At 40.0% G+C, this 24,501-nt stretch overlaps 1 protein-coding gene across 1 annotated transcript; it reads left to right on the forward strand.

The window, feature by feature from the left end:
• The first annotated feature begins 3,901 nt into the window (after window positions 1–3,901).
• On the forward strand, window positions 3,902–24,501 carry CLTRN (collectrin, amino acid transport regulator). The gene is made up of 6 exons (XM_040565907.1): window positions 3,902–3,968; window positions 4,361–4,419; window positions 9,231–9,316; window positions 15,433–15,549; window positions 18,319–18,513; window positions 22,692–24,501. Exons 1-6 carry the CDS (start codon window positions 3,902–3,904, stop codon window positions 22,846–22,848), a joined length of 681 nt encoding a protein of 226 aa, XP_040421841.1. The 3' UTR covers window positions 22,849–24,501.

Below are 24,501 nucleotides of genomic sequence, written 5' to 3' on the forward strand. Positions count from 1 at the left end.
GCACACATTTGTGCTTAGTGGCCACGTGATCTCTCTGGCTTCCATTTTCCTCATATTTCCCACCAGTGCAGGCAGATACAAAGTTTTCATTGTTTTTTTGTTGTATGCCCAAGCCTCATGGGAAAATAAGGAAACAAACAAACAAACAAACATTTAATAGTCATGCAGTTTATTTTAAAATAGTCTACACACTATTTTTTGACATACACTTCTGTAGAACAACAGTACCTATTTTATGGAAGTATACAGCTTTTATTTTCGTGTCTGAAGAAAATGGAACTAGGCGAATATGTGGGAAGTGGCAGTAAATCACCAGTGTGAATTTGGTTGATTGAGAAAATGTATTTTTATAAGGAGACACTCAGGAAGTTTTAGGGCCATGGCTTGTACTGTACAGTGGTTTGCGAAGTGACAGCAGCAGCACCGTCATTCCCCACCACGCTGGAAGTTGCTGATGCTCATTCCCAATGCTAGCCCCACTGTGGGTGACCATCTGTGCTTTTCACTGCAAAGTGCATGTTTCAAGGTGATATATGCAAAATCTAGAGAGCACATCTTTCCCACACCTGCTGCCTAATGGCTGCACTGCTGTCTCAAGGGGTAAATGATTTCTCAGACACTGTCTACTTCTGTGAGCCCTGATAAAAACTCTGTGACAATGTAAGCTACTTCTCCAATATTATAATGATGACTGTGATTATGGGCCCCATTCCACACACAGTTCCCAAAAACATTAGTAGAAAAACTCCCATTCAGTGAGACTTAGGCTGGACCTATAAAAGCTGGCACTGGTCTATTTGATGCTGCTGGCATTCAGGTAGATCCTCATCTCACCAGCTTCCGAAGACTGCAGGGGATGTGCAGCATTGCGCTCGGGGAACTGCACAGCACCGTGTACAGCCAGCCTGCAGTGCTCTAGGTACATTTCCATGAGTGACTAATGCTGACAGTAGCACATTGACTCTTTCCTCATAAGAGTTGAACACCACTATTTAAGACTAAAGATTAACTTCCACAGAGTTTAAAACTGTTAATTTGTCAAATTTGAAAACTGAGGTTAAGTTTGGCCATAGCTGTTAATTAACTTATATGATGGCTATCAATATTTTACTTTCCTGGGATTTTTCCATTTCAAAGGCATTGAAAGAAGCAGAAAAGTACCTTGCTAATCACATTGAGAGGATGGAAGGGTTTTATTTGTTTTACCAAGTCATATGCCTTCTAGAAATTTCAGTCCTTTCTTATTTGTTTCGAAGTCTGAATTACGGTATACTGTTAAGTATATACATACAGATAATGCATGAACTTCTGCAGGTCACAAGGACGGAAAAAAATGATACTGCTATTTTCAGCGAAGCAGACAAATTCACTTAGTGCAAGAAGGGAACTAGTTCCTTGCACTAGTTCAGTTTTATTTTCAAGTTGCAGATTGCACATGGGATTCTGCATGGCTGTCACCCGTAGCTCAGCCGTAGTTGGAAAAACAAAGTTAATACAAAAGAGGAACTATTAAATGATCAAGTACATCAAAATACTGAATTAAAAGCATGCTCTGTTTGCATGTAGATTGTTGTTTGTTCAAGCAAACTGATGTCTGCCTGATTAATCAGTAGCAAGCAAAGGCAGATGTGCTTTAACAGTGCTACATTATCTGGCCAAAATGGAAGAAAAGAGGCTGGGCAGAAAGTAGCCCATATAAGTAGGTTTATTAGAGGGATGTAAAGTGGCAAAATGTGTGTCTTCCTACATTATGCTGGTATTTGTAACCTGAAAAGTTACAGTGCTTTTTATGGCAGCATTAAAAAATATGGTGGGTTTGAAGAGAAGTTAGTTTCTTGCTAATATCCAGTCTAGGTGTGTCCACCTGCCTTGTTTAATAAAAATAAAATAAATAAATAAATAAATAAATAAATGAAAACCATGCCAGCTTTGGAAAAAGATTTATAGATGTGCAGCAATCAGTGGTTTATGTGCAGTGGTCTGTGTATGCACAGCTGAATAAGCGCGTGGGGCATCAGTTGGGTGCATCTGGCACGCATCCAGGTCACTCTCCGTGAGCTCTGAGCTGGGGCATTTATCACACCACTCCTTCTCCTGGCCTCCTCCCCTCACCACCAGGAAAATCGTCCGTCTTGCTGCTTGCCAGCGTGACAAATCAGTAAAATCAGCCATCCTGGCTGGAAGTCAGCAGCTGTGATCAGGGAATCCAGCCTTACCCTCCGAGGCTGTTCCTGCTGGGCGCTGCGTGCCTGCAATGTACTTTGACACTGGCTCCATGTTTTTCTAAGGAAAGAACTGATTTCCAGTGGCCAACAGCAGGGAGAGGTGACGACACATCACAGTGGCAATCGGCTCCATCTGCGTGTGGGAAAACAATGCTTTGTTTTTCCACCATCTTCCCGTGTACTGCAGTATGTCCTCCACAGAGAGAGCAGAGTTCAAGCTCTTTTTATTGAAGCAATGCAGATGAATTTAGCATGAGGCTAACAAGGCTCAGAGTCTTTTTAGATTTTTTGAAATTACACATTCTACAGAAAAATGGTAGTTTTTCATGGATCCGTACATTTTTAGTGCTCTCCTTTTGATGCACGTAGACACAGTGTGTTAGTTTGAACCATCATTAGGAATGAATAGGTCACTTTTTTGTTTTCATAGGCATAGATTGAACATCTAAGCAGATAACAAATCCAATAGTTTCATACTCGGAACCGGTTGTCTAGAGAGAGTAAACAGACGGCCAGGAATCGGCTTGGTTTAATGACTTTTAAAGATGGGGTATCAATTCCTTTAACAGTGGCTTCTAAAAACAAGATTAAATTAGTGAATCAGTAAATTCTCAATTACCTGAATGTCCAAGTATCCTTATGTAGTAAATACTGATTACTGTCCTTCATAAATTCAGTCCCATAGTTACATAAAATATTTTCACCGGTAGCCATTCTTGTGAAGGTCTTTGGGTCTGCAGTCTCAAGACACTTCTCAGTGCTAAAGGGCCGACTGAAAGTAATTTTGAAGAAATCTTCAATTTAGGAACTAACCATTAATCAGAATGGCTGCAGGGGGAATACAGCAGCAGAGTGCAATAAAATAATCCTGTCTTGCTGCCTAGATTGCAAAGACTGTTCACCTCTCCATGAGACATTTCAGTTGCTGAATTCATTCTCCTCTGCATTTATTTCTTTGTCTTTGAAAATGTTTGGCTAAGAGCATAGAGTACCTCATTAACATATTTCCATACATGTATGCATGTGTGTATACACAGTGTCTTGTGCAAACAAAACTGGAATACATCTTTATTCAATATTCATGCATGCTTCCCCATCAAGTCCTTCTATTGCACGTTCTCTCATTCCAGTTTCTACTGTAGCGACCATCCAACAGCAAGAAAGTACTTCTCCACCTTTATAACTTTTCTTAGTTCAAAGCAATGTCTCAGAAGTTGATTTTGTTGGCACAGCATCGGTGCAGGTGAACCTCACGCGCTGTGGGTAACAGCACAGCATCTGGCCACCAGAGTTGCAGTCTGGTCTGGCATTAGGTGTCTCAGACATCCTGTGTATATGTGTCTAAAATCACATGCGGGGAAAACAAAACAAAACAAAACAAAAAAACACTGTGTAATGCTTTGCATTATTCTGTACAGGAAGAAGGAAAATTAAAACCTTATAACAGCTTTTTTTTTTTTTTTTCCTTTTACTACAGATAAAGGTAGTAAATAACTAACAGAAGACAGCTGTTTCTAGTGCCCGTTTTAGCTAAAATAACGGGGGTTAATTATTAAACCTTTTACTTGGTTGCTCACTTGTGCTGCTGATGCTTTAATCCTGGGTCACAGAAAGTTTAAGAGTGCTTTACACCAGAGACTTACTTCTTTTTGCCTCAACTTTTCCACAGTGAAAGGATGTTACAGGTTTTGCTGCTTACTTTCTCTGTAGTTACTGTTGCTCGTGCTGAGCTCTGCAAGCCAGGTAAGTTTTGGAGCTGCTGCTTCCCACTCTTCCTCGGGGAAATTTAGCTACGAGATTATGCCTACATAGCTGTCGGCTTCTTATGTTTTTTATTTTAGCTGGTTGCATCCAGGTTGAGTATGGTAACTCTGAGCATTCACTTCTTTGCTGAGTTTGCAAATTAAGTACAGAAGTTGATCTTACCTATTTTAAAGAGGTCATGGTAAACCTGACTGAAAATCTATAAGGCTGATGCATTTATTCATGCTAGTAACTTCTGGTTCTCCTGACAAGGTAATCCATTAGGGCAAATTTAGAAACTGTGATCTGTAAAATAATTAGAGAAGTAAATGATTTAAAATCCTATCTTGGTGACTATCAATATATGTTTGCCTTTCTTCTCTTTGTGTCAGATGCACAGAATGCTTTCAAAGTGCGCCTTAGTATCAAAACAGCTTTGGGAGATAATGCAGTAAGTAAAGTATCTTCACATATTCTTCCTAACTAAACATCTGCCAAAAAAGAACTAATGCACACTGTAAAATTTCTGAAGGCAGCACAAGCAATTTGTTCTGAAGTGTTAATTGTAATAACTTGCCCAAGTCATGGCATTTGGCTAGCCCACTCCTTAAAATGACATCCTGTAAGTGAGGTGTAAAGCTTCCCTTTTCATAAAGATAATTTTCTGTCAAAGTATTTTTTCCTTTTTCTATTCCTTTTTTCTTTTTTTCTTTTTTCTATTCCTTTTTCTTTTTCTTTTTCTATTTTTCTTTTTCTATTTTCCTTTTCCTTTTTCTTCTTTCTCTTTTTCTTGAAAAAAACAAAACAAAACAAAAAAACAGTAGAGATGTTGCACTTCATGCAGGAGAGACGCTGCATAAATCTAAGTCTGTATTTTGGGAAAAGCATTTCTTCTTGAGAGTGCTAATTGTAAAGTCAAGCATGTCGGAGATGATAAGCAAGAAAAGATTGTTAGATCTTTATGAAATGGGATTTTATGTCAGGCTCTCAGACAACCATGATCTGTAGAGATCATTCAAGCATATCTCATCAATTCCCTATTAATGTAGGCTTTGGATAGTGCCCTTTCTTCTCTGCCTGTGGTGCACAGGTTAGTCTCATGAGGACTGAAATGCTTTGGCTTAATTCAGGTCCTTGGACTTAATGTACGAGTGCTGGTGTGAGCAATAATGGTCTGTAATATGCAAGAGTTTGGGAAATTAGATGACCAAATGGTCCTTCCTGATCTAAAAAGCTATGAGATATGGCCGAATGCAATATTCATTTTCGGTTTTGAATGCTTACAGCAAATCTGCAGTGCTACAGGGCTCTGAATAAAATTAGATATGAAATGTCTTGGACAGTCATCTCCACTGGAAGTCTAATGTCTGATTGTTAGGAGCCCTGGGAAACAAAACACCATAAATTACGTGCTAGAAGAGACTGGAGGTATGAGAATCTCCCTGTGACCTTAAAAGCCATTCTGAAACTACCCTGGACTATTAGGTAACTTTAACAGTAGCAGGGACCAATTCCACTGGGAACTTCATAAACCGGACACATTTAGAAGAAACGTTCAAGATATATGCTAAAGTATTTGTCTGTGGAAATTGGTATTGAAGTCAATCCTCTTGGGTGAGAGACTAATTAAACAGTTGTGCAAACCTAGATTGTTTTAAAAATTAGTGAAATAGTGCAATCCTATCGTTGAAAATATGTCAAAATCATTATTGAAACACCTTGTGATAATAACTGCAAATATTTTGATTTAATCTTGGTTCAAAACATTAGGCTCAAAACAAAGAATAAAAACTGCAGCTCCCAGCAGTGCTCTTTATCAGTGTTTTTTTAGTTCTGAAATTATAGTAAAATAAGGGAGATTTGTCTGACCATTTGTAATTTTTCTATTTTTCATCCCCAAAAAAGTATGATACAAACCATTAATCTTAAAGGTACTTTATATTACAAGAAAAAAACAGTAAGTGGGGAGTCTTGTATTGTTTAGTGCTGTTTAGTGTATTAATGTTGTTCTTGTCACAGTGGATTGGAAATAGCAGCTAAGCGCTAGCTCTTTGACTCTTCTGGTTGAACTAAGAGGCGACACAGTTACGCAGGCTTTTCTGTGGACATCACACCTGCTCACTCTGGTTGACTCTGGCCCTTTTGAGCTAACTCTCTATGGCTTTTCTAACTCTATGACTAGGAAGCAACCACTGACTCCAGAAGCTACTCATAAAGTTAACACCATCCTCAGAGAGACTCTGTCCGTAAATCACCTTCCTTCTGTTTAGGTTTCCTCCCAATAGTTAGCCAGCAGTGTCTCTGTCTCCGACATTGTTTTCAAGTAACGTGAAAACAGCTAGATACTTACTATATCTTAGCTGCTATTTCCAATCCACTGTGACAAGAACAACATTAATACACTAAACAGCACTAAACACATATCAGGGGCTGCAGCCAGGTGAAACAGAAGGTGCACTTCCCTTCCGGCTCACGTATTCAGGATGCTTCCACAGCAGAGGGTAAGGGGGAGAAAGGCTGCTGTACATGCAGTGTCTTGCCACCAAATGGGGCCCAGAAAGCATGTTCCATTTGTGTGTAGCTATACTGAACGCAAGGACCAGGTAATTAAAGTATAGAGCCACTCAGGAGGGAAGAGACCTTCAGTTGTCCCTAGTCCTCTGCTGCTCAAGGCCAAATCAACACTGCATTTGGATCAGGTTGCACAGGGCAAGTTTATAAGATTATAATTTTGTTCTACTAACTTACATTTTGTCCTCCTTAGAGAACTACTGTAGCATTTTACAATCTACACTCATTATTTTTTTTATTTTTTTTTTCCCATTGTCTCAACAGCCTTCTCTTTCACTAGCAAGCAATAAAGACTGGCTTTGACAGTCAGCTGTGTCTGTACCATTTATTACCTTAAAGGCATTCTTGCCGCCCTCTTCCTCCTAATTATGTTGCCTTCCCACCACACATTCCTGCAAGCATTCATGTTCAGAGGTTCTTGTTCACATGGAGCCCACAGCCATCTCCATCTCCTCTGCCTCCTGTCTCATCCCTGTTTTCCTGGGGCTTCTCACCCTTCTGCCCAGAAGGCACTCTGCAGCTCCCTCTCCTCACTAGACCCCTGAGTGCTGCTTGGTTTTCTCTGCCAGTCTCCTCTCCCATTTTTCGCAGTTTATTCTGTCTGTTTTAAAGTGCTTACTCTTTCAGCTGGTACCCTTTTTGTTACTTTGTCTTAAAGAAGCTCTAGGCTACTGCATCATTATTTTTTTTCATCATGAAAACCATCTACTTCATAATGATGCATTGTGCATGTATACATGTAGTGCACTAAACATAAACATATCAAGTACATATAGTATGTAGGACAGGTATTGCATTTGTGTCCATGTAAGCGTGAAATGGAGTTTCATCATTATCCATTATCCATCTGAGGGAATTACCTCTACAGCTGGTTTAATCCACTGGATAACAAATGATCTTTTTCCGTCCTTTTGGACCTGCTCTCAAGGACTACAGATGGCACGTAGGGATTCAGTCAATAGTGCCACACACAAAAAAGAGGATGATCTGCCCTTTTACTGCTGCAAATTGTGCTCTGTGGTTTAAATACAGATGTCTTTAAAATCATGGTAAATAGTTTTATGGTTCTCATCTGTATTCCTTCCTCTACTACATTGTCTCCTATTCTTTTAATACTATAGCTGACATTACTGTTACATTTCCATCAGTGCAGTGGGCTCAAACTATGGGCTTTTAAATATTTTTATGCAAACAGTCCCTCTTTTGTTTTCACTTTAAGTTCCCCGACTGGCATGCATTATCACAGTGGGTTTACACCTCCCTTCATTCACAAAGCAAGAGTGGTGAGTCAGAAACCTGATTCTCAGTGCTGCATCTGGCTTTTAAGGCTGCTCAGGCTGTCTGTTTCTCAGATTTGTTGTCCCCGTCCAACCGTATCTCAGCCCATTTCACCACTCGTCATTTGTTTAGGGATGATAAATATGATCAGTATGACTTTCTGCCCTTTAACTGTCTGCCTCCTTCCCTATTCAGGCTCCCAGTCCGCAGTATGTCAGAGCAAAATGAGGGATGGCGTCTGGAAGTTGGATTCCTCCTTTTTACAGAGAGGTTGCAGCTGCATGCATCCAAAATCAGAATTTAAAAAACAGAATTAAGATTTGGCATTTTCAGTGGTGTTCTGTCTACTGTTTTTTGACGTGTATTGATGCTTTTTGAGTGTGTTATAAAGGCCCATGAAAAAGTAGGTCTAGGTTGTCAGCAGGATTAAGTATCCACTCCACTGGTTTTCTGTTTTGGATGATTACAGGGAGGATTTTTTTAATGCTGAAAGTTAAAGATTAGATTTGTGTTCTGACTGACTGAGGAAAGCTGCCTCTAACCTCCACTAATATCATTCCAAGAAACTATTAATCTTTATAATCTGCTGAAAGGGGAAATTCAATCAGTATGCCTCTGTCATGTCTTTTGTTATAAAAATGTAATAGGTGCAGTTCTTGCTGGTCATTAGAATTGCGTGTGGGAATGAAAGCCCAGGGGAGCCTAGGGAAGCTTTCTCAGAAACCTGAAATTACAGAAGCTTGATTTTTCATCAAGACAACAGAGAAAAGTTTTTGGAGACCATTTTTACTTTTTATTGAAGTAGTAACGGTGCTGTTCTCTTTCTTTTATCTCAAATGTGATGTAGTATTTTTCCCTGTAGCTGAGTCTATCTTCAGCTTGCAGTTGAGTCTATCTTCATGTTGTAAGAACAGTGTGCGGCAATAAGGACACAATCTTTTTTTTTTTTTTCCTGGTGTCCTGGCATCCAGCTCCCACAGACTACCTTCAACATTAGCTTTTTTATTTTCTGGCAGAACCGCCTGGTCTTTAAGAGTGAATTTAAACCTCCTTTAACATGGATGATCCAACAAAAGAGTCAAGGCAATTGGTGCAGCTGTGTTGGGAGAATTCTGGTAATATGCCTGGTCTTTGACATGAGGTGCTTTACATTTCCAGTTTGGCCAGTTTCCAGAAACATTCCATTCATTCAGTTTTTGGAAAAGTTCATTTCACTTTGTATTGCATTTCGCGGTAGCCATTAGAAGTCATCTTTGCACACTAAATAAGAGGCAGGAATTTATTTTCATAGCACAACCAGTAAATTTATTCATTTTCTTGATCAGTATAGCATTCCAAGTTCAGTGACTCTTTTCCCCCTCCGTACCGCAAGCACTGAAGCTGAAACTGATGATTTTCCGTCTTCCTTTACAGTATGCCTGGGATGCAAATGAAGAGTACCTCTTCAAAGCAATGGTGGCTTTTACAATGAGAAGATATTCCAGCAAGACTACGACTCAGTAAGCATCTACTCTGATTTGCCTTATACCTATTAACAATGCTGCACCTAGTGGGCCATTCGCTGCTGTACTGACGTGTAGAAATCATTATATACAGCCTCCAAAAGCAGACTGTTCCAGTGTATTTTTTTGACACACACATACATGTTAAATATCACTCTCTCTGTCTTAAGCAGCATGCAGTCCTTGGACCAGTGTCCCCACTGATGTGGAGTGGCACAGCTGTCAGTCTCAGTGGGGCCGTGCCAATTTTCTCGAGCAGACTCTGGCAGTAAGACATGATACCTTCTGGAGGCCATACTGGGAAGAGGTGAAGGGGCCCATCGGCAAGGTCAAGAAATGCGGTGTGGATCCTTGAATAAGCAGCTTTGGTGCACGTTTGCTCAGCGTGTAGCTTCAGCGCTGTGCTGAAGATGAGCTGAGCCAGAGAACTGGAAGGTGGATTGCTGTGCTGGTGCTCTCTCCCTAATATTACAGCTGCTGAATTACCTAGCATCAAGAATTTTCAGATGTTGCTATTCAGACATAAATCAGCCATTAATTGGTTTTGGGATTAAATCTACCCTAAGGCATTGAATATTCTTCTCAGGCTTCTGATCATTGCTACTTATGAAATCAGATGCCAGATCAGACAGACCATTTAGCAGGCTGTATCTTCTGTGTGTGTGTTCTTCCCTTTCTTAAACAAGAAACCTTGTGAGTGCATTTCTATAGGCCTTTTTTTTTTTCATTGTTTTTCAATCTTAAAGGAAAGATTTATGGCTCTGGTATGCTAATGAGGATAAGGTTTTCAATTTACTTTCCAAAAAAAAACCTGCTTTAGGCCGTCATTGCATCAGATGAAGCATAGTGCACAATTGCAAAGACATTAGTTATCTTTAGTCATATGATGACTATTGTGGTTGATGCACTTTCTCGTAAATAGAAGATGTGCTCCCCCTCCACGTCATGGGATTGTTTGGTTCCTTACTGTTTTATTCGTGTTCCTCAGAAGGTGCCTTATGTGAGCAAAGGAGCCATTACGCCGAGCTTAACAAAAACAGTCAAGTATGTTCCCACTGCACACAATGAACATGACACTTACAAAAAATGAATTTAAGATTCAAGCTAATTAAAGGTGATTATGCAGGGCTTTTTCTCAGGTTTTCAAATAAGGAGAATTTTAATTCAGTCTCTGACCCATAAGGATTTGCTTCCATATATTTATTTTAGTCCCAGGTCCCCTTTTTAAATTATTCTTTCTTCAAATCCATGGTGCTTTCACATGGCAAAAAGCCTGTGTGAGACACCAGTGAACTTTATTCTCTTCAAGTACCGTGGCTGTCTGCAGACTCAACTAATATTAGAAAGTCTGGTATAGGAATGGGAAAAATTCAGTATGAAAGGACTTAAAATTTTAATGGAAGCTGTGTTTATCCACTCTGAAAAACCACAGCATTTGTGCTCACTTTGCTCAATTTCCTACCAAGACAGCTTTTCCTATGGACAAATATGATAATGGCAGTGTTACTCCAGTTTGGAGGTGGGCTTGCACACGTCAACAATTTCCTGCTATTCAGTTTGTCAAAGGAGAAGTCAGTACAGTATTTACAAACAGCTAGGTGTGGACATCTTTTCCTGTTTCTAAGACAGTATAGGACTTCCTCATGAGTATAACTTGCTGGGGCAGAGGCAAGGACCCCACATAGTTACAAGTTAGGTAAGTGCCAGGCTGTACCCAACCTCGATCCCAAAGAGTCTCACTGAGCTTTAGACTGAGTGAAATCTTATACCTTTTGTCACAAAGCAGTTTTTTCTGCTACTTTGCATGTTAGGTAGAATTTTTAATCTACTGAGGGAACTTGTGGCAAATAAATTGCATTACACTATGGGCACACTTACAGGTAAATGCCAGCAGGTTTTCTTCATGAGATGTAAAAGATGATCAATTATTCTGCGATAAAAGAAGAAACAAGTTGCCAATGACTGCATTCTGGTAGCATCTAAATTTACCCAAATTTTGCATCCAGTCAGTTAAACATTTTTGACAAAAGAAAATTTTATGAAAAATCCACTGCTCTTTTACAACCAAACACTGTTTCTTACAGAGTATAATTTCTGCATGGGGACATAACCAGAATGTGACAAACCTCCCCTTTAACATCCCATTAATTTCTAAGCCACGACGCTGCAGCAGCAGCCACAACTGACTCCCACATGAGACTGAACGTCATTAACTTCAGTAATCTGGATCAGGCCCCATATAATTTTCTGGTGGATCAGCATAACCATTGTTGCAGCCTGCCCATCATGTCTGAGATTCAAAGTCATCTTTTGTTAGGCTCTGTAGCTGGATTAAAGCCAGCCTGTGATGGCAAGCATCTGAATGTGCCGCTGGAAAGAGCAGCTGGTGCTGGTGCTGCTGCCCTTGTGTAACCACCAAGTGGTCCCACTCAGAGTGGACAGGATGGCACATTGTATCTCAGTTTCTCTAAAGTTAATATCTAAACTAAAATTTAATAAATCGTGGAGCTGTGTTTAATGTTTGAAAGACTTGACAAATTGTCAAGGTTGTGTGAAACAGGAAAAAAAAAAACACAATCCATGGAATTACTCAGTAATTATTAATACAGATAAAATAAAGGTTTAATGTTAGTGGAGAAACACAAGTAATTTTTTTCTTGCTCTCTGTATAGCTTTTTGATTAATTCTCAATACATACATTCATGAATTACATAAGCCAACCTTTGATCTGCCAGTGTTAGAAGATAATTGTCCACAGCCTGTGTTAGCAATCCTGCTTTCCCTAATCTGTCACTCATTTGAAATAATATGCATTTATTTTTGGCCTGACACTGGTTAATCTTTAGAGTAGAAAGAATGTGATCACATTTACCTACGTTCAAATTAAAGGATCTACTTTTGGTACATCTTCCCCCAGTTTCTATGTAGGGAAGATACAGTTTTCCTAACAAACTAATCAGAAAACGTTCATCAACATTATCTGTCCTCCTAAGAAAGGCATTTTTGATACTAAAAAATATTCTGACCACTTAGAACAACAAAATAAACTTGTAGAGATAGCCAGGTACAGACAGTTGGGACTCAGGGCCCATGCTTCTCCCACTAGTTTACAGCCACTGTAGGTACCCAGCGCCCATTGAGTCTCTGATGGATCTTCTTATCCCTAAGTAATCCTCTAAATCCCCATAAGGAGATTCGAACACTTCAGCATGCTGCAAATCAAACCTATGTGCAAATAGCACTGGAAAAAAAAAAGGGCATACCTGCTGCAAGGGAATGATCACATTGGTGCTTGTTGAACTAGTCCATTTTGGTGTTTATGAAATCCTCTTTGACCTTCTTGTGAACAGTGTTATTCTTTTTGGAGCCTGAAAGGATTTGCATCATTCAGATTCCGCTGGTGAAAAGCAGCAGTGAAGCTGAGTTTTAGATGCTGATAATCAGGCAAGGATTTTAGACACAACAGGGGGCATTAAGGAGGCAAAATTTCCGTAACTTAGCATGAGTCTTGCTGCCCAACTGATTCAGTGCTGTTCCATCCAGAGATGGAGACACTGCCCCCAGCGATGTCTGACTGCCCTATCTCCTGCTGAAAGCCTTGGCAACGTACGGAAGACCCCAGCATGAAGAGTCCATTTGAGTCTCTGAGGCTGTAGAGAATGCCAGGGTGTTCTGCCAGCCAGTCTTTGCCCACCAAATGTGTCTTTCTGTTGGGGGAATGAGCTTTGCTCACCCACCACATTTTGAGAACATTTGTGGAGCCATATGAACTCAGATTTTCTGCCTGGACCAGTTTCTGAGTGCACCACAGAAATTCTGGTTTAAGAACTGCAGCAGCGTGAAGATTTAGGTCCTACTGTTATAAATTCTCCTGATGGAAAACTTCCTCCACAGATACATTTTTAGATATTCTGTGAAGTCAGCAAGAGTTTGTCATCCACCAGCCAAAAGTAGACACTTTCTTTCCCCCTCCTGTAATTTTTGTGCTTTGCTTTAATTTTGAGTGGAATAAATCTACTTTCATCTTCTGACTGTTGCCAGCAAACTGATGTGAACATCTTTTAAAATCCCAGAGGATGGCTTTCCTCTTTTATCCAAGAAAATTCTCTGTATTTGCAAAATTGACATTGTTCCTGAGAGGTAAAAGTGGGTATTTCAGCTCTGCAAAATCATTGCTTTCCACTTTATTGCATGTCTCTGTGGAATATATACCTTCTCTGTAAAATTAAAGGTTGCCCTGTCCAAACAGTCTGGCACCTGAACCAAAAAAGCACCCACCACCCAAAAAAGCTTTTAGCAATAAGTATTTCTACAAAGTATCCAAAGTAAACTGTTGTGAACAAGCCAATGCCTGCTTTAACAGTTTTTTTTTTTTAATTATTTTTTTTTCTTTTTCTGGCTGGCGACTATGCACTTAAGGGAAGCATTTGTTACCTTACATTCTTCCCTACTTTGTGCTTTCTGCTCCTCAGACCATTGCTGAAGTCTTGTTAGCAGTCATTTAATTAAGTTTGTAATTAGCCAGGAGATGGCACTACAAAACAGAGCTCTGTGGCAGGTCATTGCTTGCAGCGGGGCATTTGTCACCCTGGGAAATTGCAGAAGCTGGAAAGAAAATGTTAAAATTTGCATTTTGATGATGGACACTCCAAACCTTGAAAGCAGTGATAATAATGGGCATCAGTGTAGTTAATTCAGAGAAAGGCTGCGTTCGTCTTTGCTGGCCCACAGCAGGGTCTCCTTCTCCAGAACAGCAGGTAGTATTTGAAGTCCAGTTGCCCCAAGTGGGGTCCAACAAGACAGGGACAGGGCAGCTTTGTTATGCTTGTGGCCAGGCAGACCTTATGCAAAGGTGAACCAAGGCTGGGCTGCTCCCTGGCAATAAAAGTAGTCCTAACTCTTGCTCGTGGGCTTTTGGAATATCTGCTCACTGCTTGGGCATGACCAGGAAAGCTGAATCCTGAGCCAAAGGGTTATTTATTAATGATACAGAATGTTTTGTTGTTGTTGTTGTTTTCTATTTTTCTTTCTCCAGCTCTCTGTCTTTCAAGTTTTTGGATGTACTTCTATGATGCATATCATATTCCTTGCCATGCTGTAATAAATGCTACATTTACAGCAATTGCTGTATATTGCATGCGTGTTTGGCTGGTTTCTCAGTTGTGTGAATAAAATAGGAACAAATAGAAGAACATGAGGGCACCATCTATTCTCAGTCCCTATGTTATACACATATTAGCCTTCAATTCTTTATTTTTAATACTCATGATGATATCATTCTGCGAGGTATTTCTAATTATAGTTCATTTAGTACACTTACTAGTATCAGTGGTAGATTACAAGTTCATAAGGTTCTGAAAAAAGGACATTTTAAAGACATTTCACCCACTTTTTACATAGTATGCTGTGAGAAGCTGCATGCCTATAGCCTTCTACTATTAACTTCACATAAAACCAAGTAATCTTCTTTTGAAACAGATGAAGTAAATATGCCATAGCACATCCTAGAGGGCATAGATCAGTGCCAGTATGATGTTTATATTCAGCTTTTTGCCTCCACTCTGTGCTTGACAGTGCAGAAAGATGTTAAAAAGAATAACACCAATTTCTTTGCTCTTTCCTCCCTGTTGACCTCCTCTCCTCTCTCCTGAAAGTGTACCCTGTAGAAGGACTGCACACACTTGAAGATTGTATGGAGAATCACCCATGTCTGACTCCTGTAGCACTGGCTGTCAAAAATAAAATTCTTATTTCATCAATGTGTTTATGTCATTATATGGCTTTTTTTTTTTTTTTCACAGCCCAGGTGATTAAGATACAAATATTTATTTTTCTGTTTTATTACACTAAATGTATGTCCAAGACCAGACAGGTTTGTAGTAGATTCAGAAATTCATTTGTGGGTTCAACTTTGGTTTCAATAAGCTTACATATTTTCAATCATATCGGGAAATGGGAAATGCCGTGGGTGGTGTTTCTTCCTTGGGCATTAACCGTTACATTTTTTAGAAGATTATTCCCCCTTAGATAAAAGCAATATTTCAGGAAAATCTGAAATATTTCAATAATTAATCCCATGTTTCTTTAATATTTTTTTTTTTAACCATCTGTAGAATTTCCAATGTGCTGCTCTGCAATGTGACGGATCGGGTGTCATTTTGGTTTGTGGTCACGGATTCTTCCAAAAATACAACTACTGTTCCAGGAAGCGAGATAGAGGCAGCCATCAGGTACAGTCACTGCTTCTTCAGTCTCTCCTTTCTTGCTGACTGAGGATGCTTTCTCTCTCAGGGCCATGAATAAGCACTCTGCCTCTTTAAGGACGAACTAATTGAAGTAGTTAAAACACCAAGGGGTCAGTACTCTTTCAGGCATGTAAGATTAGCAGGATTTTTAAAAGGCCCACAGAATTCAAAGCATGTGAACCTTGGGATTATAACTGTGGAAGGAGTCTCTCTTAATGCTGGAGCTTTGGATGAAAGCTAGACCCCTTCCCAGAGCCCAAACTGTAATTTCGTATCCCGTGCATGGCAGAAGCACTGCTGGCATCTGGCTGCTACATTTGTGAGAAAGCCTTCTTCCTCAGATGACAGAATTCCATCCTTTTTGTGAGGGATTTATATCATTTCATGCTCATTGCATGTCATATGTCCATCTGCATGCACCAGGACTAGTGACCACAGGCTCCCTTTAGGTTCTCATCAAGTACAGTTTTTCAGGCTTCCTGTAGAAGTCAATGTTCACATGAGAAGAGCTCATGTGAGCTATTCATGAGAAGAGCTGGCTGTGTCCCAGCTTGGCTTAAGTAACCTTGTACTCACATTATTCTCATTCCAGCTCTTTTTGGAATGCTAGTTGCTACAGTAGTTGAGCATTACTTGTACAAATACCGTGTGGTACAAATCAGTTCACTTTCTACTCAATATCACATTCTGTAGCCAATAAAAGCAAGAGTGTGGAGTTGAAGAGGGAAAAAGCTGACTTCAATGGTCTATTAAAACTACGAAAGGGGTTTATGGGGATGACTCCCACAGGCAGCACAACTCACATATCTTTCTCAAGCACTGAGTGGAAAACAGACCTCTTTGTTTTTAGACATTCTGTACTTTGTCTTGAAAATTCACGTTATCTCTATGGAGGTGTAATGCCTAATTCCTGATGAATGAGTATGCATTCTTTTGGAAAGATTAACTTTTAAGCTTATGAGTAGATTAAACTGTTTCCTACAGAGACACCAAACAATAGTTTCATAGCATTAGTGGAGGAAGCAGATTATTTATTCACTGAAGCTCTCTAAGAGTGCTGGAATGCAGATTTTTTTTTTTTTCCTTTTCATTTCTGTTATTCTTTGAATCATTCAGTAGCATAAGCTGGTTTACTTAAGTCTTTTATATGCCCTCTTTGCAGGAGAAATTGGATACTATTATAGCATGTTTGTTTTTTTAACTGTTGTCTCTCACCCAAAAAAGAATATGCTATTTTTAAAAAGTTGTAATTCCTACCTAACACAGAAACAAGAATTAAAGTGTTCTATAAAGCTTCATATTTGAAAATTCAATTGCTTCTGATTGCAGGCTTCCATTCTAAACCATTATTCTAATTCTTTGTATAGTACAGCATCATGTAAGAATGCTACCGAGGACCAGGATTTTATTGTATGAGGTCCTCCAGAACCTAAGAACAAAGAGGAAGGCAAACCTTCTCAGAGCTCTGTATGGTTCCCAAGATCTTGCACAAATATACATGGATATATAACACAATAAGCACCTGTAGTTACCCACATGTCTTTCAGCACATAAGTCTGTAACTCCAGCCATTAGAGGAGGGAGAACAATGCTTACTTTAGCTGCTCGCAATGAACCATTTATATCAATAAGGGTGAAAATCTCTTTAAATCACAGGTGGCTTACCATATAATGAGTCTTATAATATGCCATGGCTTTCAGTCCTCTCCAGGAATGCTAGCTTTCCGTTAAGGGTAAGAACTTCCTGCTTAAGAGATAGTCAACATGATGATTTCCAAGAAGAGTAATTTTCAAAATTTTACCTTTGTTTCCCATATATCTTATGGGAAATATTACTTAGGAAATACTTGCTCTATGGTAAATTAATTTAATTGTATGAAAGAAAGAGATGATGTGAATCATACAACTGCAATCAAAATCTCTGAACACCAGTATGTGTAATAAATTTTCTCAAAATTTTCAAATGTTTTGCAAAAGCTAATGAAAGATACTGCTAAATACTTTTGAGACTGCTTAGATTCAGATCCATAAATTACTGCAAATGCTCAAAAGTAATGAATGTGGGTGAAGATATCCATTCAAGGGTAGCAGTTGTACTATTCATTTGAAGAAATGTATTTCTCAGACTTACTGTTTCTCATAATAGAAAACATGTGCAAAGTACCAATTCATTAGATACATCCTACAGGGAAGAAAGGTATATTGACAATGGGGGTGGATTCTTCTGGACCAAATAATAACCAGTGCCTCGTGGATCTAAGAAAATCTACAGCAGCAAGAGCAGATGTACATGCCTATAACATGTAAGATAGTTCAGTTTGTGGAACCAAGGGGCTCTGATAAGAAAATCGTCTGAGCATTGCAGAGTGGCTCCACCAGTCTCACGCTATCCTTGAATGTCTCATAAACAAGACAACAGAGCCACCATTTTAGATTGCTAAATCTTCAGCATGTGGTCCAAACCAGAAACAATTAATAATACTGTACTTCAAGTCTCATCTGTATTTTCCAATTTTTCAGATAAATAAATAAGGAAGTCTGGTATTCAAAACCCTGTAAGCATGTGGGTATCTATAGATTACTGACAGGATCTGTGCTAAAGTGAAGGTTGTGTAATTCTACCAACATCATGCTGGATCAAATTCAACCCTGACAGACTTGCAGCACACACATGAAAATATTTTTTTTTCTTCTATCCTCTTTATTTATAAAATACCTTTTTAAAGAGCTGTGATGCTTTTTGTTTTTATGAAGGATGAACCGGAACAGAATCAACAATGCCTTCCTACTGAGTGACAAAACGCTGCAGTTCCTGAAGATATCCTCCACTTTAGCACCTCCTGTTGAGCCCTCCACACCTGTCTGGCTTATAGTATTTGGTGTTGTTCTTTGTCTCATTGTGGCTGGAATTGTTTTCCTCGTTGTTGCAGGGATTCGACAGCGCAAGAAGTAAGCAGCTTAGCTTTTCTTCTAACTACATACTGGCAAATTAAGTTAGCTGGGTTGGTTGTGCTTTTCAAATCTGCCTCAGAGAAATTATAGCTGTGTCCTTGCTCCATCCATAGGTAAAGGTAGCCTTTGTGTCCTTTTCTGAGGGTAGGGTTTAAATTTTTTTTAACTGTGAACTAAATGCCTTAGTAATGCTGGGGTATGGGAAACAGGGAGGATAACAGCCTGATCCTGGAGGTCATCTAAGTAGAGACAATAGCTTTACACAGACTTTTGTTGTCATTTTTCTCAAGATTTAGCGTGCTGTAGGTGAATCTCCTCTCACAGAGTAGCCAAATAGCTACCAAGGAAGAGAAGCCCGCCAGTGACTGTGCCCCCTCCAAGGCCATAGTGTCAAAAACTGACAAGGGTAGAAAAAGCGCTGCTGCAATTTGAGAAGCCTAAGTAGAGGACACAGTAATGGTTAAGGTATGGCTGAAGAAGGCCTGCCCAATGAGATGGCGCCTCATCTCACCTTCTGTTCACATCCTGATGAGTCTGAGCAACCTAACCCTTCACAGGTTCATGACCACATCTCACCAGCCTAGGTGCCTGCTCTTTGGCAGTAGGGTAAGAGAGAGAGATACTCCCTTTGTCACTCATTTTCTGCCCTCTGGCAGCAGTGGTGAAACAGAGAAGGTTATTCATGCTTTCCTAGTGTGAGTGGGTTGAAGTGGGTCAGAGATTAGTTGAGGTTTTGATCCCACCATCGCTGTTAGCTCAGAGCTGGGCATGAGGAATGGAAATTTCTCATCTGAGCTGAGATCCTGCCATGGAAGTAAGAAATAGTTGAGCTTCTACCATGACTTAGGCTGCCATGAAGGTTAGAGTAATGTAAAGTTCTGACATCAGCAAGAGGATCATACTGGAACAGGAGATGAGCTGAAAAAAGGTAAATTGTTTTGACAACTAGATGATATTAAACTTATTGAATGTATGGTGGACTATATCCCCAGATATATCAGGGCAATGGATTCACATGTGAAAAGCAGTATGTTGCAGAGATTTTTTCCTTTCTGCCTCCTTATCACCTCAAAAAGCAACGTTAAAAGACCTCAGAAGAACAGCACTTTTTGTGAGGGATAAGTGGTTTTCATAGAGAGATGGGTAGTCTGAATCCCTTTGGTTATATTTTGCATTCAGAAAAGTTGCACGAATTTGTGACCCCCCCCTTTCTGTTATCAAAAAGCAAAATTCAACAAACAGTAGTTTGAGTTAGGGCAGACACTTTGAGATCATGTAGAGTTTGAACCTTGTCACAACCTTCCATAACCTTCAGGTTACTTTATCCCCTGAACCTAGGCAACCTCATCTGTAAAACTGGAGGACTGTTTGTTCCTGAAGCCCATACTTACCCTCAGTGTATCTGTGTAGTATCATGGCTCTGTGAGTCTATAAAACACCTAGCTCAAAGGGGGTCACTGAACATTTCAGATGAGTGTAATATAAATAAATTATGCTAAATAGCCATGATTTTTCTAGCTAAAATAATCCTTTGTACTTTATATCAGGCTAAAAGACAACATTTTTCCCTCCTGTTTACAGAATAGCTCAGCTGAGCTTGAACAGTTCTGTTAGGCACCTTTTCACTCCCTCCTCTGTTTCCCTACCTTGTCTTTATGCATAGCCTTTCCTGAGAGCAGAGTTATCCATGGCTGAATTCTAACCCTCCTTTCAACTCAATGGCATCTGCAGGCAGAGCTGAGGGAGTGAGAGAGTAAAACAAGTATGTATTTTTTCTGTCTACTGTTGGAAAGACTGGAGAGGTAAAATGGATGGTCTGAGCTATTTGGCTTCTTGATAGAAGAGCCAGACATTAGAGAATTTCAAAAGTGCTCATCTCTTCTTCAGGCACTGAAGTATGTGATAAGTCGTGAAAAGACTTCAGCAAAACCAGTAATGAGTTTTCCTGGAAACCTGACCAGACCTGACACAGTGACAGCTATGTTGCCTAGTAAGCTCTGTTGGGAATCTGGCCCCAAGGACAGTGTTGACTTCTCATAAACCTGGCATTTTGTCTTTACTGGCCTTTAAAGTACCAGTTAAATACCTTAATTCAAATAAGCACAAAAGGGAGTGCTTCAGCCTGCTCACACACACACACACACACACACACACACACACACACACGGTATCAAGGAAGCACATGATTGGCCTCTAATGGAGCTTCCTTAATGAGTTAGACTCACGTGTCATTTCTTGAACTGGAAGATTTTCTTAATTAGGTTTTCACTGTGCATCACTGCCAACATGTAAAAATCCAAGCCACAGCTGCCTGCAGTTTCCAATCATTAGCAGAGCTCCATGTGACTGTAGCCATTTACTTTACAGTGAACTGGATCAGACACGTTATCTTGCAACGTTATGTTTGTTCTCCTGTCATCATAGCAGTAAGACGCCTCCCTCTCTACTAGTATAGATTTGGTGTCTACTCAGGGCAGGACCCTACTTTGGGTCAGCCCCAAAGTGGTCAGGCAGTTGGACTTGATGGTCTTTGTAGGTCCCTTCCAACTGAACTATTCTATTCTATTCTATTCTGTTCTGTTCTGTTCTGTTCTGTTCTGTTCTGTTCTATTCATCCTTTACTGTGTATGGTGTGTTAGACTGAAGGACAGCCCTACCTCCAAAATCCCATCTTCAGCAAAGACCAAAAACATTTGCCTTGGGAAGAGTAAGGACAGAGTGAGCACACAAACGCTTCCCTCTGTTACTCACCCAGCACCTATTTTGCAGTTGGGGGCCTTCCTGCGATGGATTTGGTCTTCATGTCCTGAGTAACCCACAATGTTTTATCTTCCCTTGACTTGTTGAGTCTCTCCTTGGACTAAGAAATTCTTAGCTTCTCTGAATTCCTATGGCAACAAGTTACACACCTCTTCTATTCCTCTCTTTTCTTTTGAATGTACACCCTAGTAACCATCTTTCTTTATGTTCTGTGCCCACTCTTTTTGAATTAAAGAACTCTCATCCCTGTAAGAGCAGGTAAGTCAGTCAGAGGTCAGAGGCTTCCAGTACCATCCCCACATTTATTTTTAGCAAGCCTGTAACGCCAACAATCTGCCAAAGGCCAATAACATTTTATTATTCTTAATATCACTATTATTTGAAATTATACTGAGTCAGGCTGCTATGATTGTCCTGAGTCAGATTGTTACAGTATGTGTTGTGGGATAGGAAGAAGTGGTGGAGCTGACCTTTGAGTTTCTTATCCTCTGAAACCGCTGATGCTGCAGGCTGTAAAGTACAGCAGGTTTTTCAACTATGAACTAGTAGATTTCAAGGTCAGAATAAATCTGGAATTGAAGGAACACTGTGACATGTTGACTGATACTTCTCTATTACATCTTCTTCTTCCTTTTTTTTTTAAGATAATTTTATTTAACTATTTTAATATGGTTGTCATGAGAACTGTAGCCAGGAAAGTGAAACCCATGAAATTGTTTAGTCTAGAAAACAAAAGTATAAAAAGATACTAGGTTGGAAGAGTGCCTAACTTCTGGAGAAGATTGTCAAGGAGTCTGAAGGCACTCAAGTCTCCACCAGCAGAGGCTTTAGTCAGAAGCTGATCTGTTTCTTAAAGTATATTTTAATTTATCCACATCATTGGGTGAAATCTATGACATGTACAACAGGGCCAGACTGGATGTGTAGCGCAGTCCTTCCTGACTTCAAGCAAAAAACAGATTCAGAGGTTTGTTTTTTTTTCCATTTTTCTCTTGCACCAGCTTTTACTCCTGCAACCTCCAGTCATTTTACAGAACGAGGAGCCCAAGTGATATGTATAACATATTTAAAACGCATTTACCCTAGGTTTTCTGATTCCCAGTCCTGACCTTGAACCACTAAACCAAAGTTTCCAGTCCCAGGAAGGGAAGGCCTCCCCCCTTCAGTGGTGTATTTACAGCAGCAGAGGCTGTGCAGGTAGCTGCCTGCTTTCGCACGTAAAAGTGGTTGTGAGCTAATACAGCTAAAGTTGATGTAAGAGCAAATGACACTGGGGAGCCTCTGCGCCAGACGATGCCTTTCAGTACGTAACCTACAATGACCTTCTAACTAAATGTGCTGTTTTCTGTCTGTGAAAGCTTGGTGGAGTGCTGCAGGTCAATAGAATAAGACAATTTTCTCTTCCTTGTTTTTAGAAAGAATAAAGAGTCAACAGAGACAGAAAATTTAGAAGAGAAAGGCGAAGTAACAATAACAATAGAAAATGGGATTCCTTGCGAAACACTGGATTTAAAAGCAGGCCACATTAACGGAGTCTTTTCAGCAGATGATGAACGGTTCACATCCTTATGAAATGCTGCCATTGCTATCTGGCGCTCTTTTGAAAGACTCCTGTGCCTACCTTATCTTGTCACTACTCCTGAATGTCAAACATGAAGACAAGAAAAATGTCCTTTCACTTAATTTCCCTCGAGAGAACCTTTTGCTGATAACAGATACACAGGAACCTCCATTACAAAGCTTTTGTTCATGAGCGAAGCAAATGAGAAGACCTCAAATGATATCCATTAATGATTTCTAAAAGATGTGTGGCAAAACAGGGTTGAAATCTGTGTTATGTCAAGCGTTTAATTTTTAATGATTATTTAAGTGTGTCTGTTAGTTGTTTTTCCCTAATGTAAATGTGAAACTACATTATTCTTGAATGTCACAGGGGAGATCATCTATCATTGTCAATCCTTGCTGGGCTTTCTTTTAAGCCATATGCAAAAGTTTCTCTGTAAGCTGACTTCTGTTTGCTCATCCACAGTATGCTTTTGGATTGAATAGTGATCAGTGCATGAAAGTTTAAGTTTATTGGGGACAAAAAAGTAAGCTTTCACAGCCTCCATAAGAGCAGGTTAAAAAGTGGTGGGGTCAACTATAGCATTAGGACTAGCAAAGATCTGGTACTAAACAGGTTTTTCACTTTACAAAGTCACAGATTACATGACCTGGAAATTAAAAGTTGCAAAAGTTTAAAATTTGTTGAGCTTAAAAGTTGGAAGAAAGGGGAGATTTTCCAAAGTTGTAGCCTGTAGTTAGTGGTCCGGCTCTCATTAAATTTATGAGGGCATGTTGCAATTCTTTGAAAATTTTTTACGCTTTTTAATAATAAAACTAGAGCAGATTTCCAAGGGACATAGTGAACCCAGGGTCAGCTGAACACTTCATGTGGTAGCTGGGTAGCTTTTGAAAAGGTCCAGCACCTGTAACACCGGCTACTGGTCTTCATGCGTCCTACCCAGATGATAATGTGTAGGCTGTGGTAAGTCAGCAGAGAGCATTCGGACCTGGATTTCCTATGTGGCTGGAAGCTGAAGGCACCAAATACCAGCCCTTAAATTGCATTGCTGGATTACTTTGACATCAGTCACTCACGCAAAATAGGCTATCTGTGCCCTAAGCCTGTTCCCATTGAAACCAGTAATAAATTTCTTGCTGATTTCAGAAATATTAGGCCTGAGTGAAAGAGAGTTGTCTGTGTGGGTAACTGCACAAAGAATGGAAGTGTGTTAAGAAAAATATGGTATCTGCAGTCACCAAACAGCTGCCCGCACCACTGTAGGTAGGATCTGACCATCTCATTTTCAGTGTCAAGTTTGGAGGCAATATTAGAAAGCCCACTTATTTATTCAGGTTATTCTGTGCATCTGGATCCTTCACCCGCAGGAACAGGGTAAGACTGGGTAAAAGCTCCTCGTAAAGGACCCTCCAGTGTCCTGAAGGGTGAGAAGGTTTTTCATCTCCCATGGTTCAAATTCTTTGGCATTTTGGCTGTATCATCTTTGTTTGTCCATTTGACCTGTCTCTGGCTCTTGGGAACGGGGTGAGCAGAACGGGAGGAATGGGGAGGAAATCAGGGAAACCACGAGCAGAAGGGAGGAGGCTGAGAGGGTGGAACTCAAAGCTGGGAGAGGGAGGGGGAGAGGAGGGCAAAATGTGAAATAAAACTATGGAGCCCAC

The sequence above is a fragment of the Cygnus olor genome, chromosome 1, assembly GCF_009769625.2.
Source record: "Cygnus olor isolate bCygOlo1 chromosome 1, bCygOlo1.pri.v2, whole genome shotgun sequence".
In the NCBI taxonomy this organism is placed as follows: Eukaryota; Metazoa; Chordata; class Aves; order Anseriformes; family Anatidae; genus Cygnus; species Cygnus olor.